Source organism: Procambarus clarkii, chromosome 24 (genome assembly GCF_040958095.1).
Source record: "Procambarus clarkii isolate CNS0578487 chromosome 24, FALCON_Pclarkii_2.0, whole genome shotgun sequence".
In the NCBI taxonomy this organism is placed as follows: domain Eukaryota; kingdom Metazoa; phylum Arthropoda; class Malacostraca; order Decapoda; family Cambaridae; genus Procambarus; species Procambarus clarkii.
This window is the reverse complement of record NC_091173.1, coordinates 3,192,561-3,210,873: the sequence shown is the minus strand read 5'-3', so window position 1 is coordinate 3,210,873 and position 18,313 is coordinate 3,192,561. Positions and strand designations below refer to the sequence as shown.

General features: G+C 45.9%; 1 protein-coding gene across 4 annotated transcripts in view; it reads right to left on the bottom strand.

Annotated features, from left to right (window-relative positions):
• Window positions 1-18,313, bottom strand: part of LOC123761800 (uncharacterized) — a 653,931-nt gene that overhangs the window by 132,519 nt on the left and 503,099 nt on the right. For all 4 annotated transcript variants that reach the window (XM_069330457.1, XM_069330459.1, XM_069330458.1 and 1 more), the window contains one exon: window positions 11,241-11,326. In XM_069330457.1, the coding sequence (XP_069186558.1) occupies window positions 11,241-11,326 (86 nt within the window). The remainder of the gene's footprint in view (window positions 1-11,240; window positions 11,327-18,313) is intronic.

Here is an 18,313-nt window from a genome sequence, read left to right as displayed (position 1 = left end):
CTGTAACTATTTTGTATGTAGTGATCATATCACCTCTTTTTCTTCTGTCTTCTAGTTTTGGCATATTTAATGCTTCTAACCTCTCCTCGTAGCTCTTGCCCTTCAGTTCTGGGAGCCACTTAGTAGCATGTCTTTGCACCTTTTCCAGTTTGTTGATGTGCTTCTTAAGATATGGGCACCACACAACAGCTGCATATTCTAGCTTTGGCCTAACAAAAGTCATGAACAATTTCTTTAGTATATCGCCATCCATGTATTTAAATGCAATTCTGAAGTTAGAAAGCATAGCATAGGCTCCTTGCACAATATTCTTTATGTGGTCCTCAGGTGATAGTTTTCTATCTAGAACCACTCCTAGATCTCTTTCTTTATCAGAATTCTTTAAAGATTTCTCACATAATATATAGGTTGTGTGGGGTCTATGTTCTCCTATTCCACATTCCATAACATGACATTTATTAACATTAAATTCCATTTGCCAAGTGGTGCTCCATATACTTATTTTGTCCAGGTCTTCTTGAAGGGCATGACAGTCATCTAAATTTCTTATCCTTCCTATTATCTTAGCATCATCAGCAAACATGTTCATATAATTCTGTATACCAACTGGTAGATCATTTATGTACACAATAAACATCACTGGTGCAAGAACTGAACCCTGTGGTACTCCACTTGTGACATTTCTCCATTCTGATACATTGCCTCTGATTACTGCCCTCATTTTTCTATCAGTCAGAAAATTTTTCATCCATGATAGAAGCTTACCTGTCACCCCTCCAATATTTTCCAGTTTCCAGAACAACCTCTTATGTGGAACTCTGTCGAAAGCCTTTTTTAGGTCCAGATAGATGCAGTCAACCCAACCATCTCTTTCCTGTAATATCTCTGTGGCTCGATCATAGAAACTGAGTAAATTCGATACACAGGATCTTCCAGATCGAAAACCATACAAAAATCGAAAACAAGTGGTGTTGCTTGCATGTACTCCACTTCACCCAGTCTACTGATCATGATGTTCAGGTGCAGATGGATTTAGCGTTGCATGAGCGTTATAGGTTGCTGCAGCCCTTTGGTGTTGGTAGTTTGGGGCTAACCTAACCTGCAGTGCGCTAGGTCGGTTGCTCACCCCGATGCCCTGAGGCTGCCCTGTTTTGGTTATAGGGACCCAGACTTGGGAGTGTTAGTTGCCTCGACTTTGGTTCCATCCGCGCCCCTTAGTCCTTCCCCTGCTGTTGTTCATCCTATTCCTCCCCTTCCTCTGCTTCTGGCTCCGAATCGTCTGAGGGTTTCAAAGTCAAGGCAGGGGTTTAGTTGGTGGTCAGACTCGGGCAGTTTCGGGGGATGCACCATCTGATGTAGCGACAGAGCATTCAAGCCCATTCCTCCAGTTGGTGCTTCTGGGTCTGACCAGTGGGCCCTCTTTGTTCCAGTTTTTCCAGCGACTTCTGCCTTTTCTTTTGAGGTGGAGGGTTTGGAGGATGGCTCGGCCCCGGGTCCTGATATGGAGGTTCCCAGGGCAGAGGAGGGGCTGACTTGTGGGGCTTGGGTCCCCCAAGTCAGCCCTGTGATGGTCTACTCGCCGGGTCAGGTTTGGCTTCATCGGCCGTTCTGGTTCCTTCGGGGACGCCCCTTCTGCCTCTCTCGCGATCGCTGGATTTGGCCTCTGGGTGCCTTGCATCGGCTGTTGCGTCACCGGCTTCCTGTTAATAATTACTGTATTAATCCCATCTGGCTGTGGCTAGAGGCCCATGGTGTAGGAGGGGGTGGGGTGGGTGGGTGGTGTCGGGAGAGACGGGAGCGTTGGGAGGGACCACCTGGGGGATAATGGTCAGGAAGGGTGGGAGGGAGTGGGTCAGGGAGGGAGGGAGTGGGTCAGGGAGGGAGGGAGTCAGTCAGGGAGGGAGAGAGTCAGTCAGGGAGGGAGGGAGTTGGTCAGGGAGGGAGTAGGTCAGAGAGGGAGGGAGTCGGTCAGGGAGGGAGTCGGTCAGGGAGGGAGGGAGTCAGTCAGGGAGGGTGGGATTAGGTCAGGGAGGGAGTAGGTCAGGGAGGGAGGGAGTTGGTCAGGGAGGGAGGGAGTTGGTCAGGGAGGGAGGGAGTCGGTCAGGGAGGGAGGGAGTCAGTCAGGGAGGGAGTAGGTCAGGGAGGGAGGGAGTCGGTCAGGGAGGTAGGGAGTCGGTCAGGGAGGGAGGGAGTTGGTCAGGGAGGGAGGGAGTCGGTCAGGGAGGGAGGGAGTCGGTCAGGGAGGTAGGGAGTGGGTCAGGGAGGGAGGGAGTCGGTCAGGGAGGTAGGGAGTCGGTCAGGGAGGGAGGGAGTCGGTCAGGGAGGGAGGGAGTCGGTCAGGGAGGGAGGGAGTCGGTCAGGGAGGTAGGGAGTCGGTCAGGGAGGTAGGGAGTCGGTCAGGGAGGGAGGGAGTCGGTCAGGGAGGTAGGGAGTCGGTCAGGAAGGGAGGGAGTGGGTCAGGGAGGGAGGGAGTCGGTCAGGGAGGGAGGGAGTCGGTCAGGGAGGTAGGGAGTCGGTCAGGAAGGGAGGGAGTGGGTCAGGGAGGGAGGGAGTCGGTCAGGGAGGGAGTGAGGAGTGAATTTTCTTATATTTCTTCGGCATCTGTGTTTAGCTAGTTTAAATCTATGACCTCTTGTTCTTAAAGTTCCAGGTCTCAGGAAATCTTCCTTATCGATTTTATCAATTCCTGTTACTATTTTGTATGTAGTGATCATATCACCTCTTTTTCTTCTGTCTTCTAGTTTTGGCATATTTAATGCCTCTAACCTCTCCTCGTAGCTCATGCCCTTCAGTTCTGGAAGCCACTTAGTAGCATGTCTTTGCACCTTTTCCAGTTTGTTGATGTGCTTCTTAAGATATGGGCACCACACAACTGCTGCATATTCTAGCTTTAGCCTAACAAAAGTCGTGAACAATTTCTTTAGTATATCGCCATCCATGTATTTAAAAGCAATTCTGAAATTAGAAAGCGTGGCATAGGCTCCTCGCACAATATTCTTTATGTGGTCCTCAGGTGATAGTTTTCTATCTAGAACCACCCATTGGTTGATATAACTAGGAACCAACTAGGACATTGAAAAACTTCAAGCTGATATTAATATAGTTTTCGACTGGGCACCAGAAAATAACATGATGTTTAACAGTGATAAATTCCAGGTACTCAGGTACGGTAAAAATGAGGACCTTAAACATAATACAGAGTACAAAACACAATCAAATGTACCCATAGTAGGAAAACAGCATGTAAAGGATTTGGGAATAATAATGTCTGACGACCTAACGTTTAAGGAGCATAACCAAGCAAATATTGCGACAGCCAGAAAAATGATAGGATGGATTACGAGAACTTTCAAATCCAGGGATCCCACCACAATGGTTGTACTCTTCAAGTCACTTGTGTTGTCCCGTCTTGAGTACTGCTCAGTACTCACTTCCCCCTTCAGAGCAGGAGAGATTGCTGAAATAGAGGGAATACAGAGAACATATACGGCACGCATAGACGCAATAAAGCACCTAAATTATTGGGATCGTCTCAAAGCCCTCCAAATGTACTCGCTAGAAAGAAGACGAGAGAGATATCAAATAATATACACCTGGAAGATACTGGAGGGCCAAGTACCAAATCTACACAGTAAAATAACAACTACTGGAGTGAACGACATGGAAGAAAATGTAGAATAGAACCAGTGAAGAGCAGAGGTGCCATAGGCACAATCAGAGAACACTGTATAAACATCAGAGGTCCGCGGTTGTTCAACGTCCTCCCAACAAGCATAAGAAATATTGCCGGAACAACCGTGGACATTTTCAAGAGGAAACTAGATTTATTCCTCCAAGGAGTGCCGGACCAACCGGGCTGTGGTGGGTATGTGGGCCTGCGGGCCGCTCCAAGCAACAGCCTGGTGGACCAAACTCTCACAAGTCAAGCCTGGCCTCGGGCCAGGCTTGGGGAGTAGAAGAACTCCCAGAACCCCATCAACCAGGTATCAACCAGGTAACCTCTGAATGTCTTTCTTTATCAGAATTCTTTAATGATTTCTCACATAATATATAGGTTGTGTGGGGTCTATGTTCTCCTATTCCACATTCCATAACATGACATTTATTAACATTAAATTCCATTTGCCAAGTGTAATTACCTAAGTGTAATTACCTAAGTGTAGTTACAGGATGAGAGCTACGCTCATGGTGTCCCGTCTTCCCAGCACTCTTTGTCATATAACGCTTTGAAACTACTGACGGTCTTGGCCTCTACCACCTTCTCACTTAACTTGTTCCAACCGTCTACCACTCTATTTGCGAAGGTGAATTTTCTTATATTTCTTCGGCATCTGTGTTTAGCTAGTTTAAATCTATGACCTCTTGTTCTTGAAGTGCCAGGTCTCAGGAAATGTTCCCTGTCGATTTTATCAATTCCTGTTACTATTTTGTATGTAGTGGTTATATCACCTCTTTGTCTTCTGTCTTCTAGTTTTGGCATGTTTAATGCTTCTAACCTCTCCTCGTAGCTCTTACCCTTCAGTTCTGGGAGCCACTTAGTAGCATGTCTTTGCATCTTTTCCAGTTTGTTGATGTGCTTCTTAAGATATGGGCACCACACAACAGCTGCATATTCTAGCTTTGGCCTAACAAAAGTCATGAACAATTTCTTTAGTATATCGCCATCCATGTATTTAAATGCAATTCTGAAGTTAGAAAGCATAGCATAGGCTCCTTGCACAATATTCTTTATGTGGTCCTCAGGTGATAGTTTTCTATCTAGAACCACCCCTAGATCTCTTTCTTTATCAGAATTCTTTAAAGATTTCTCACATAATATATAGGTTGTGTGGGGTCTATGTTCTCCTATTCCACATTCCATAACATGACATTTATTAACATTAAATTCCATTTGCCAAGTGGTGCTCCATCTACTTATTTTGTCCAGGTCTTCTTGAAGGGCATGACAATCATCTAAATTTCTTATCCTTCCTTTTATCTTAGCATCATCAGCAAATATGTTCATATAATTCTGTATACCAACTGGTAGATCATTTATGTACACAATAAACATCACTGGTGCAAGAACTGAACCCTGTCGTACTCCACTTGTGACATTTCTCCATTCCGATACATTGCCTCTGATTACTGCCCTCATTTTTCTATCAGTCAGAAAATTTTTCATCCATGATAGAAGCTTACCTGTCACCCCTCCAATATTTTCCAGTTTCCAGAACAACCTCTTATGTGGAACTCTGTCGAAAGCCTTTTTTAGGTCCAGATAGATGCAGTCAACCCAACCATCTCTTTCCTGTAATATCTCTGTGGCTCGATCATAGAAACTGAGTAAATTCGATACACAGGATCTTCCAGATCGAAAACCATACTGTCTGTCTGATATTATATCATTTCTCTCTAGGTGTTCTACCCATTTAGTTTTGATTAGTTTTTCCAATACTTTCACTATTACACTTGTCAATGATACAGGTCTATAATTGAGGGGGTCTTCCCTGCTGCCACTTTTGTAGATTGGAACTATGTTAGCCTGTTTCCACCCGTTTGCTACGATTCCTGTACACAGGGATGCCTGAAAGATCAGGTGAAGTGGAATGCTGAGCTAAGATGCACATTCTCTCAGAACCCATGGTGAAACGCCATCTGGGCCAGCTGCTTTGTTTTTACCGAGCTCCTTGAGCATTTTTTCCACTTCGTCTCTAGTCACCTCTATGTGCTCTATGTTGTTCTCTGGAATTCTTATTTTATCTGGTTCCATAAAGATTTCATTTTGTACAAACACACTTTGGAACTTTTCGTTTAGTGTTTCACACATTTCCTTTTCATCTTCCGTGAATCTATTTCCCATTTTCAACCTCTGAATATTATCCTTTACCTGCAATTTGTTGTTTATGAATTTATAGAATAGACCTGGTTCTGTTTTACATTTGTCTGCAATCCCTTTTTCAAAATTTCTTTCTGCCTCTCTCCTCACTGCCGTGTAGTTGTTTCTTGCATCTTTGTATCGCTGGTATGTTTGGGGGTTCGGCCTCTTCCTGTATTGATTCCATTTTTGTGTCTTTTGGTCTCTAGCCCTCTCGCAATTTCTATTGAACCAATCCTGTTTCCAAGTTCTGCATCTCTGTTTTGGTATAAATTTTTTTGTGCCTTTATCATATATTTCACAAAACTTGACATACATCTCATTCACTTCCTTGCCTAGCATCAAGTCTGTCCAATTATACTCACTAAAAAAATTTCTAAGGTCACCATAATGTCCTCTCCTGAAGTCTGGTTTTTCAACTGCTTCAACCTCCTTATTTTCTTCCAGCTTATAACGCATTGCATACTTTATTCCCAAAAAGACATGGTCACTTTTACCCAAGTGTGCGTGTGTGTAATTACCTAAGTGTAATTACCTAAGTGTAGTTACAGGATGAGAGCTACGCTCGTGGTGTCCCGTCTTCCCAGCACTCTTTGTCATATAACGCTTTGAAACTACTGACGGTCTTGGCCTCCACCACCTTCTCACTTAACTTGTTCCAACCGTCTACCACTCTATTTGCGAAGGTGAATTTTCTTATATTTCTTCGGCATCTGTGTTTAGCTAGTTTAAATCTATGACCTCTTGTTCTTGAAATTCCAGGTCTCAGGAAGTCTTCCCTGTCGATTTTATCAATTCCTGTAACTATTTTGTATGTAGTGATCATATCACCTCTTTTTCTTCTGTCTTCTAGTTTTGGCATATTTAATGCTTCTAACCTCTCCTCGTAGCTCTTGCCCTTCAGTTCTGGGAGCCACTTAGTAGCATGTCTTTGCACCTTTTCCAGTTTGTTGATGTGCTTCTTAAGATATGGGCACCACACAACAGCTGCATATTCTAGCTTTGGCCTAACAAAAGTCATGAACAATTTCTTTAGTATATCGCCATCCATGTATTTAAATGCAATTCTGAAGTTAGAAAGCATAGCATAGGCTCCTTGCACAATATTCTTTATGTGGTCCTCAGGTGATAGTTTTCTATCTAGAACCACTCCTAGATCTCTTTCTTTATCAGAATTCTTTAAAGATTTCTCACATAATATATAGGTTGTGTGGGGTCTATGTTCTCCTATTCCACATTCCATAACATGACATTTATTAACATTAAATTCCATTTGCCAAGTGGTGCTCCATATACTTATTTTGTCCAGGTCTTCTTGAAGGGCATGACAGTCATCTAAATTTCTTATCCTTCCTATTATCTTAGCATCATCAGCAAACATGTTCATATAATTCTGTATACCAACTGGTAGATCATTTATGTACACAATAAACATCACTGGTGCAAGAACTGAACCCTGTGGTACTCCACTTGTGACATTTCTCCATTCTGATACATTGCCTCTGATTACTGCCCTCATTTTTCTATCAGTCAGAAAATTTTTCATCCATGATTGAAGCTTACCTGTCACCCCTCCAATATTTTCCAGTTTCCAGAACAACCTCTTATGTGGAACTCTGTCGAAAGCCTTTTTTAGGTCCAGATAGATGCAGTCAACCCAACCATCTCTTTCCTGTAATATCTCTGTGGCTCGATCATAGAAACTGAGTAAATTCGATACACAGGATCTTCCAGATCGAAAACCATACTGTCTGTCTGATATTATATCATTTCTCTCTAGGTGTTCTACCCATTTAGTTTTGATTAGTTTTTCCAATACTTTCACTATTACACTTGTCAATGATACAGGTCTATAATTGAGGGGGTCTTCCCTGCTGCCACTTTTGTAGATTGGAACTATGTTAGCCTGTTTCCACCCGTTTGCTACGATTCCTGTACACAGGGATGCCTGAAAGATCAGGTGAAGTGGAATGCTGAGCTCAGATGCACATTCTCTCAGAACCCATGGTGAAACGCCATCTGGGCCAGCTGCTTTGTTCTTACCGAGCTCCTTGAGCATTTTTTCCACTTCGTCTCTAGACACCTCTATGTGTTCTATGTTGTTCTCTGGAATTCTTATTGTATCTGGTTCCCTAAAGATTTCATTTTGTACAAACACACTTTGGAACTTTTCGTTTAGTGTTTCACACATTTCCTTTTCATCTTCCGTGAATCTATTTCCCATTTTCAACCTCTGAATATTATCCTTTACCTGCAATTTGTTGTTTATGAATTTATAGAATAGACCTGGTTCTGTTTTACATTTGTCCGCAATCCCTTTTTCAAAATTTCTTTCTGCCTCTCTCCTCACTGCCGTGTAGTTGTTTCTCGCATCTTTGTATCGCTGGTATGTTTGGGGGTTCGGCCTCTTCCTGTATTGATTCCATTTTTGTGTCTTTCGGTCTCTAGCCCTCTCGCAATTTCTATTGAACCAATCCTGTTTCCTAGTTCTGCATCTCTGTTTTGGTATAAATTTTTTTGTGCCTTTATCATATATTTCACAAAACTTGCCATACATCTCATTCACTTCCTTGCCTAGCATCAAGTCTGTCCAATTATACTCACTAAAAAAATTTCTAAGGTCACCATAATGTCCTCTCCTGAAGTCTGGTTTTTCAACTGCTTCAACCTCCTTATTTTCTTCCAGCTTATAACGCATTGCATACTTTATTCCCAAAAAGACATGGTCACTTTTACCCAAGGGAGGAAGGTACTGAATGTCAAATATCTCTTCCTCCTTCCTGGTAAATATCAAATCTAGCATGGAGGGAACGTCCCCTTCCCTCATCCTCGTAGCTTGTTTAACATGTTGATACAAGAATGTTTCCAGGATGAGGTCTACAAATTTACAGGTCCAAAAATCTTCTGTTTTAGCTTCATATGCTTCCCAGTCTATGGATTTCAAGTTGAAGTCACCGACTATCAACAGTCGTGATCTATCGTTATCCGCTCTCGCTATAATCTCTCTCATTATTGTTATAAGACCTTCACGTTTACTATCTAGCTCCTCCTTTGACCATGTGCTGCTTGGCGGTGGACTATATGCATTTATCATCATTAGTTTATCATCCTCATAGCAAATCTCTAGTGCTATTATGTCAACTTCTTGTGGATTGGCAGTCATTATTTCCTTCACCTTTAGGTGTTCTTTTACCAGCACAGCAACGCCACCGCCTTTCCTAATTTTTCTGTCCCGTCTCCAAATTGAGTAGCCCCTTGGGAATATGACCTCATTTAAAATTACATCTTCAAGTTTTGTCTCCGTGAGTGCAACAATGTCTGGTGTCTGCAGCTGTATTACATCACTTAACTCCAGTATCTTCGATCTCACTCCATCTATGTTGGTGTATGCAATCTTCAGGAACTTGTTCCCCCTCTCCTTATTCTTCACTCCCCCTCTCTCTATTGATTTTGTTGGTTTGCCTTTATGTACCACTTTACTGGTTTGCCTACCCCTATCACTTTGTAGAAAAAAGAATTTATTTCTTCTTCATTCCTGCTCTCATTTAAATGTTTTGCCTCGGCGAGGTTCAGTTTCAGCTTCTCTCTATCTTCTTTTGAAAGATCTCGTCTTAACGACCACCCTTTCCCATCCTCATCCCTTTGCAATTTTCTAGCATTCCTTAGTACTTCTTCCATCTGTTTGGCACCGTTTAGGGTGATCCTCAAAGGTCGATCTTTCCCTTTTACGTACCTGCCTATTCTCCTGTAGTCGCACACATTCTCTCTGTTTGTAAGACCTTCCACGAGGCCAACAATTTTATCTACTACTTTCGCTTCTTCTACAGCTCTTTCTGACCTAGATGTTATCGCCTTTTCTTTGCAGCCAAAAATGATCAGGGACTTACTCCGATCAACTGTGTTTTGCACCAACTTCGGGTTAGATGCCAATTCTTTCCTCACTTCTAGCCTAATGTTTGTTTTATCTTGGTTGCTGCAGTGTTTGACTTCCTTTACTGCTTCTTCTATTTTTTCCTTCTCCTTGGCCACTTGTGCATAAGTGAGTTGCATATCTTTCTTGCACTGTTCTATTCCCTGTGTAACTTCCTCCATCTGTGCTGACAAAAGCTGTTTCTCCTGTTGAATTTCCTTGCCTAACCTATTGTAGTCATTTATGTTTAAATTTACTTTAACTTCTTCCAAAGCTATTTTTAAGAGTTTATTTTCTTCTTCCATGGCTTTGCAATTTGTTTCCAATTGATTCTTATCCTTGCGCAAGTCTTTCACTAAACCCTCAAGACATAAAACTTTGCTATTCAAATGGTCATTACTTTCTTTCAATTTACTAATTATTTCTACATGAGAGCTCACTATAGTATCTAAATTTACCAACTTGTTATGTAGACTGCTAATATCAATGCTTTCTTCATTGAATCCCTCAAAATCAAGCTCTGTTTTGTTTTTCCCCTTGCCAGTGGCCATCTTGAATGTTCTTCTCTGCACTGTAAACACTAGGGCAACTTTTTCTCATCCGATTTTTCACTTCCCTTAGCACTTTCCTGTTATCTCACCTATTTTTCAAGAGCACTATACCTTTATGTTCTCTGGGACACCACTCACTACCATCAACCTGTACTACAATACTTAGGATTGTTGAAATATGCTGGAGCTCCTCTGCTGCAAGTGTTGACCCTAGGGGTGTCACCTTTTTTTCTTCCGTGTGTGTAATTACCTAAGTGTGTGTGTGTGTGTGTGTGTGGTACCAGAGTCTAATGCACCAGGGAGCTACTGAAGACAACCCAGAACACTGTGTTTTATTGCATTCAGTGCTTGATTTTGTTGTTTTTGCTTATCAGGTTATCTTCTACAGTTATATCAGACAAGCAATATTTGTTATAAGCTGTACAGTAGTGAATTTAAACAATTTATTATTGAGAGGATAACCAGGTAACTTTAATGTAAGCCACACAGGAATAAAGAAACAGCTTGCCAGTTGACATTTTAGTTCAGATGATGAGGTTAAGGATGTTATTCAGATGCAGAGGCAAACACAAGTGTTGATGAGTAGTTACTTCCAAGTTACATACATGAGATGTTATGAAATATATTACTTTCAACATAATAGGCCTTTTAATCATTACTTGCTAGATATTATTACTTGCAGCCACTCTTTATACAGCACGTCTTCCTAAGCATTCCCAGCGTCAATAAACTGTGGTACTAAAGTGCCCGAACCTAACCAACCCAAGAACCCACAGACAGAAAATGGGTCATCACGTTAATTTCGAGGGCCAGTACCATTTTTAGTACATCGATTTTTGGCCTTAGGTATATGTCAAAATGTGATATTCTATTATGGGTTAAACTGGTTTCTTTATGTACCACAACAAAAGTGGTGACTTACCTTCCGCACAACAGGCCGTTTACCTCCGACGTGTTTCACTTGTCCTTCACTCCATGTTAGATTATCATACATCATTTCTCTTCTTGCTAAAATTAGAAAAGCTAAAGTTTATAAATTAAACAAAATATTAGTAAATATTTGAAACACATTAGTCTTGTCTTCTAAACTTAACAATCACTCAATTTATATGAAAACCCAGCATTGAATGTAATGAAACACCAGTTTCTGAGTGAGCCCCAGAGGCTTCCTGAAGCTATAATCACTGATTAAGTCCCATACTACTAAGTGTCATCAGTTGATGAGCTCTTTTTGCCTACCAGGGACCAAGAGCCAGAACCTGCCCCCCCTCAGTGAGGCTGAGGGAAAAGATGGCCTATGATCACTTTACATTTAATGGTTTTCATCTTTGTCATTACAGGTGGATATTTTAAGGTTATCATCTTTGCCATCGTGCTACCTGGTCTTTGGAGTTGGTTTTTTTTTTTCTTTCTTCTGCTCATTTTACTGTGACCCCTTCGATCTGTGATTGCTTTTGGAAGGCTTTATTTTGGCTTGCCTTGGCCTCTAGTTGTCATGGGTGAGCTTCATACTCTCCTCAGGCACCGGGGTTTTTCTTCCTTTGGTCCTGGGGGTTGTTTTATTCCTTTGCAACCTGCTCATCCTTTTCTGGCAAAGAATGAGACAGCTGGTTTCCAGAGGGTGCCTCCTTGGTTGTGGAAGCTTTTCTGGTTCGGCCAGGGGTGCATCATGCGCTTTATTCGGTGGCGGCTTTACACCACTATCTTTGTGCCACCGTTTCTGTTTTGGTGGACTCATTGTGGATTGATCCGGATTCTCTGGTTCCCTGTTCCAGAGTTCGTGTTTCCCCAGGCTGTCCGTAGGGTCTTTAAAGCTAGCCAGCCTGCAGTCAACCCTCGTGCTCATGATGTTCACAAACACGCTGACTTGTCAGCTGTTTTTAGTAATATGTCGGGCCGATGTTCAAGCATGGGGGTTTTGGAGATCTAACAAGGTTTTGGCCACCAGGTATCTTGTCAATCAAGCGTGCAGATCCGACAGAACCCATGCCACACACCCCAACGAAAAGAATGGGCAGTCTGCCAGCCAGGAAGACTCCAGAACCTAAAACCGGGAAGAAGAACTGAACTCAAAAGAGGACAGATCCATCACAGAGGCATAAACCAGGTCTCGCAAGAGGTAAGCAGCAAGAGCCTCCTGAGCCTCCTTCGCAGAGATACGAGAGGTATAAAACCTCTGGAAAGATGTGCCGAGGTACCCAAAGGGGCCCGGAACCGAACCCAGGGAGGAGCCGAACCCAAATCATACTCATACAGGGAAGGGGGTAAGAAAACCCCTCCCCTTGCATCAATAAGCCCTGGGAGGAAGCCAAATGCACCCAAGTGGGGTTAAAGGGAGCCCAAGGCCCCCAGGTTGACTCCTCCCCAGCCCTGAGATCCTCCAAGTCGGGACCTGGGGCAGAGCCGTCCTCCACGCCCTCTACCCCTGAAGAAAAGGCAGACAAGAAGGGGGCCTGTTGGTGGGACTCAGAAGCCTCGGCAGGAGGAACTGGCTTAATTGACTCCGAATCCGAGCCGAATGGGGCAGCCCCCGAAGCCTCCAGAGTGTCATTACCAACTAAACCCTGCGCCGAATCCGAAACCCTCAGATGTTTGAGAGCCGGACACGGGGGGGAGGGGGGAGGTGGAGGATGAACAACAGGGAAAAGGCCAGGGAGCGAGGATGGAACAAAAGTTGAAGCGACTAACACTCCTAGGTCCGGGTCCATAAAACCAAAGCAAAGCAGCCGCGGGGCATCCGGGTGGGAAACTAACCAAGCACGTTGCAGTAACCTAAACCTAACATGCAACACGGATGCTGCCTGTACCCTAACAGGAACATCCTCAGAATAAAACTGGAGCACAAGCAGAGAGCAAGACTTGCAAGACTCCAGGTCAAAGGTGTCGTTGACCCAACAGGCAGCATGACGGAGGCAAAACAGGTGACTGTCACCCTGAGACAATGGCACACAGCAACCTCCAAACCCGCACAAGGCAGGCTGGAATTCGGGAGATGCATCCATGGGTCCACAGAGCCCCGACAGGGTTTTCCAGGGCAAGTAGGCTGACTGCTACGGGAAGCCCGGGCAAGGTGTTGCTAACCGGTTAAACACCCAAAGTAACAAGGGGTAGATGACAACACTGAAACCCCTGAGACGTGTACAAGCTCGGGGGCCTAGCAGAGGGCCACCAAAATAGTATCAGGGGAAACTATTGTCCCAAAAGGCAGAACCCCCACCAGGCAAACAAACCCCGCAAAAGAAAAAAAAAGAAAACCCCCGCAAAAGTACACCATACTCAGAGGGAACAGGAACCAGTCGCCGCGTAGGTGGCAGGTCACGCAACACCTTAACGCCCTAACCAGCACAACACCACTCCCTACCCAAGGCCAAACAAGGGCCTCAAGTCCCAGCTGGCCCGAAGGGCGAGGCAAATGCCGAGCAGCAAGAACCCCTACGAGAGTGGTTCCTGAACGCCGCATGGAATGTGACCCTGACACGCAGGGGTGTTTGGGGAGTAGAAGAACTCCCAGAACCCTATCAACCCCGTATCAACCAGGGGCAGTACTCACAGGGTGCTTAGGGAAGGAAGCCCCTAAGCGCATGCAGCCCCGCCACTGATGAGGTACTCCTGGCCACCACACACCACACCAAGACAGCAGAGAATGAAACACAGGCAAACACCACCCAGGAAATTGAGGCCAGAGAAGCATCTGTCCCGGTTGACAATAGCTTATGAAATAAAGTGCTAGGCAGCCAGCACGGTGAGGTCCGGCCCCCCCCTCTCTCTCTCGAGGATGGGAGGGCTGCGCGGACGAGCTGCGCGGCAGTAAAGTGGGATGTTTTCTTATTAGCTTGTTTCCTTGGGATTGTAGGGCGTTTCTACCTCTCTGTTCGTTTTTTGTTTTAGATTCCTACCATGTGGCACTTAGTATGCCTACCTTTCTGGGTGCCTAACCCTGGTCAATGGCAAATAAGGAAAACCCCCAACCACAAGGGGGCTTTCCAGGGCCATTGCTCCCTGAAACCTCTCGGAAGGGGCCAGGTTCCGGCTCTGGTCCCTGGTAGGTCTGAACTCCATAAATTATGTCCCACTCTAATATAAAGTACATTAGCCCAATAAGTCCAGGGAGTCGTAGGGGATCCCCACAGAAAAGGGCATTCTGCCAACCAGGAAAAACTCTGGCACCTCGTAACGCACCCAGTAAAGAAAAGTAGAACCAAACTCAAAGGAAGGAGGATTCATTATCGAGGCGAAATCCGGGTCTCGTAGGAGGTATTAAGTCCAAGACGGATAAAAAAGTGCATTCCCTCAAGCCACCCAAGTCTCATCCCGAGCTAAACCTCTCCCCGACTCTGAAACCCTCAGACATTTGGGAGCCAGCAGCAGAGGAAGAGAACCAAAGCGAACCACCCTACCTGGAAAGGAAGCGGGGATGCGGACAAAACCAAAGTTGATGCAACTAACTTCCCCAAAATTAGTACCCTAAAACCCAAGCGAGGCAGCTCCTAGGCTTCCAATCGGGCAATCTACCTGGCTCGTTGCAACAATGACTACCAAGCATGCAAAGCAGCCGCCGCCAAACCCCTAAGATCTTCACACAAAGAATGGGTAAACTGGAGCACGAAAGGAGAACAAATCCCACACGACTCCGGGTCAAAGGTGTCACAAACCCAACAGGCAGCATGTCGGAGGCAGCACGGATGATCCTCACCCCCATGACGGGCAATGAACAACCTTCAAACTCGCACAAGGTGAGAGGACTCTGAAGACACGCTCATAGTCACCCCAAGCCCTAAGGTTTGGGGTGAATATGAGCGTCACTCTCATGAGCGTCATGAGAAAAATCCATCCCCTGCGGGATTTTTCAGATCCCACAGGGGATGGGGGAGGGGGAATCCCTACAGGAAACTCAGGGACTGGGCTAGCTAAGCCAGTCGAACCCCCCCATCTAATACCAGGCAAACTGATGACCAGTAGGAGTCGTGAAACCTCAAGGGAACCAGAGGAAAACTACGAAACACAACCTTGGCAGACCTAATGGGAAGCTAGGCAGCCCTCCTCCAGATGAAAAGACTAGAATAAAAGCATAACCCGGAAAACCCACAAACAAATGAACTGCCAGTCAGAGAGAGACTTGGCTGCCGAGTGTGTGCAGGCTGCACCGACCACAGTGCGCCACACTCAGCAAAAAACCAGCGTTGAATGTAATGAAACGCCATTTTCTGGGTGAGTCCCGGAGGCTCCTTGGAGCTATCCAGGCTGAATGGATATGTATAACTTTCTGGCATCAGTCAAAGTGCTAGGAGTTCTTGCCAACCGGGGACCACAAGCCAGAACCTGGCCCCCCTCAGAGAGGCACAAGGAGCAATGGCCTATAGAAACCCCCTTGTGATTGGGAGCATTCTATGTCTGCCATCAACCGGGACAGGCACCCAGAAAGGTAGGCGCCCCAAAACAAACCCCTATTCTGGTGAAATTATTGCTACCGAAAGCCGAACGAGTGGACAGAACTCCCCAAACAAAATTATCAAACTAGCATGACGTCATCACGTCGCCGCGCCACCGTCTGCGCAACCCCCCCCTCCCCGAGAGGGGGAAGGGGGAGCCCCAGACCCTTCACGCCGGCGATCCAACTGGCAGTTCTTAGGCTGGATGTCAAAAGACGCGAAAACGGCACCGACCGGAGGGAGGGAGGGATGCTGGGGAGCCTCCGGGACTCACCCAGAAAATGGCTTTTCATTACATTCAATGCTGGTTTTCTGGGGGGAGCCCCGTCGGCTCCCCGGAGCTACCTTACCAAAAGATAAGTAAAACAGGGAAGGAACCGGGAGGCGGATACCACACGTCCTAACTGACCAACCAAAACCAGAGACAAAACAAAAACCAAAACGAGAAGAAAAAGACCACCCAGGCCAACGACCAGGATGGCCCCAAAACTCAAGAGTAGGCCAGAGGGGAACAACGCCCAGGACAGCAAGTGGAATGGAGCAGAAGGAACCGCAACACTGAACGTAAGCAGGAGCGGCTCTGCCAGCACCACCCAACATGAGGTGACAGGACAATCCCAGACAACGGTCCCAGAACAACCCTGAAGGGAAGACAAACCAACCCTATCAAAGACCGAAGGACCCTTCGCAGCGATAGGAAAACCAAACACCGCCCCCGAGACGAAACATGCAGGTGGGAGACCAATAACGAACCCACCTGTGCCGACAGAAACGACGAGAAACGAACACCATGATCGAAAGCGCAAAACGCGAATCTAAAAACAGCGACCCCGCAACCCAAAGGAGCAACAGAACCAGCTCCAGCAGGGAAGAATGATACACGCATCCCCGAGGCATCCAAGAGGAGAACTACCGAGGACGAGAACCGCAGGAAAACAAACACACCCGGTCCGGAAACGGAACAAAGAAAAACCGAAACCAGGACCGGAACCCAGCAAACCCAGTTCCAAGAAAAGGAACCAGGAAGGCAGGAGCGGCAGACCGAAAAGTCCACATCCCCCCCACAGACAGAGCAACCCGAAGCCTGCAGAAAACCACACAGAACTCACAGGAACTCGGTACCAAAACGGAACTCTGGAGAAGTCCAAAGCAGGATGTGGAACATGGACAGAGGTCCACCGGAGCACCAAACAGGATAATCAAGAAGCACTGACTCAGATACACAAAAAGTGTAGCATGGGGGAGGAAAAACTGAATTAGGTAAGGAAAACCACGAATACGGCCCAAGGAGCGACCGGGAAGTAACGCACACGACCAACCACAAAATGTGTAGAGGAGCGCGTACATACCTGAGGGACCTTACGGACAGCAGGGTTATCTCGAGGTTCTTGAGATGATTTCTCCCTCGGCTATGTGAGGGTGCAGTCAGGCACTGAAGATAGGCAAGGAAAGTGTCCAGACAGGGAAAAGACCCAGGGGTCTACAACGAAAACAAAAGCACCGAAATGCGGGGCAGAGCCCCACAGGACAACAAAGAACAAAAGATGGACAAAAAGCACTAAAGACACATGCAAGGTGACCAAACACCACACCAAATACCCCAGTCAGGAGCCATCGACGCAATCCCGCCAAGCGGGGAAGAGTAAACAAGGATGGAACAGTGAACAAGGGTGGCGGAGGGAGTAGAGTATCCCAAGAAAATACTCGCTCCAAATGCATGAGCCTAACCAGAGAGGCAAAGCTCTACAAAGTACCAGTGACGGAACACAAGCCGTCTCGTACGTCCAACAAAAAGTCCTGCCAACCTGTGGGGAACTGAGGCGGCACCCAAGCATATAACCAGCAGAGTAGCAAATAATAACTAGTCTACCGGCAAGTGTGGTCTAGAACAGACATGCGAGACACCGTACCGACACTCAGTGCGCCCAACCCGCACCATTGTTCACCAACGATCACCCACAACTACTGTATATGCAACAAAAGATAAGTAGTTCCTTAGTGTATGTGTTTATTGACCAATCTCCACAAAACAATAGAAACTGGGATAGTGGCACATGCCACCCGTGCGGCACATTGTGGGCACGAAACAATGGGCATAAAAGGGATAAGCTCAGAATCAGGAAAGACCGGAGGAATGACCGGCACGGTAACAGGTCCGGTGATGTGCGGAACCAATTACCACGTAACATGATGGTGGGGCCCCACTATTGGTGCAAGGGCGGGTTGGACATGTAAGTGAGTGGGAATGTATGTTAATCTTCTTGTTTGAGTAGCTGTTCACTTGAGACAGTTAAGCAAGTCCCAGCTGTGTCTGGGTACAAGCAACAGGATGAACAACCCAGTGGGATTTCTTCCTATTGGGGAGTGTTGTACATGCTACTATGGCGGCGTGTCCACTCACAAGATGAGGGGAGCTGCCCAATAAACTCGCCCCTCGGAGCAAAATTTAATTTAATTTAGTAGCTGCCTCGCACGGGCCAAGAGGCCCTCCGCAGGGCCACTGTACTTATGTCCGTATGCAGATACGCACAAGGGGACACAGGAGGTAGTGAGCACCCAAAGGAGC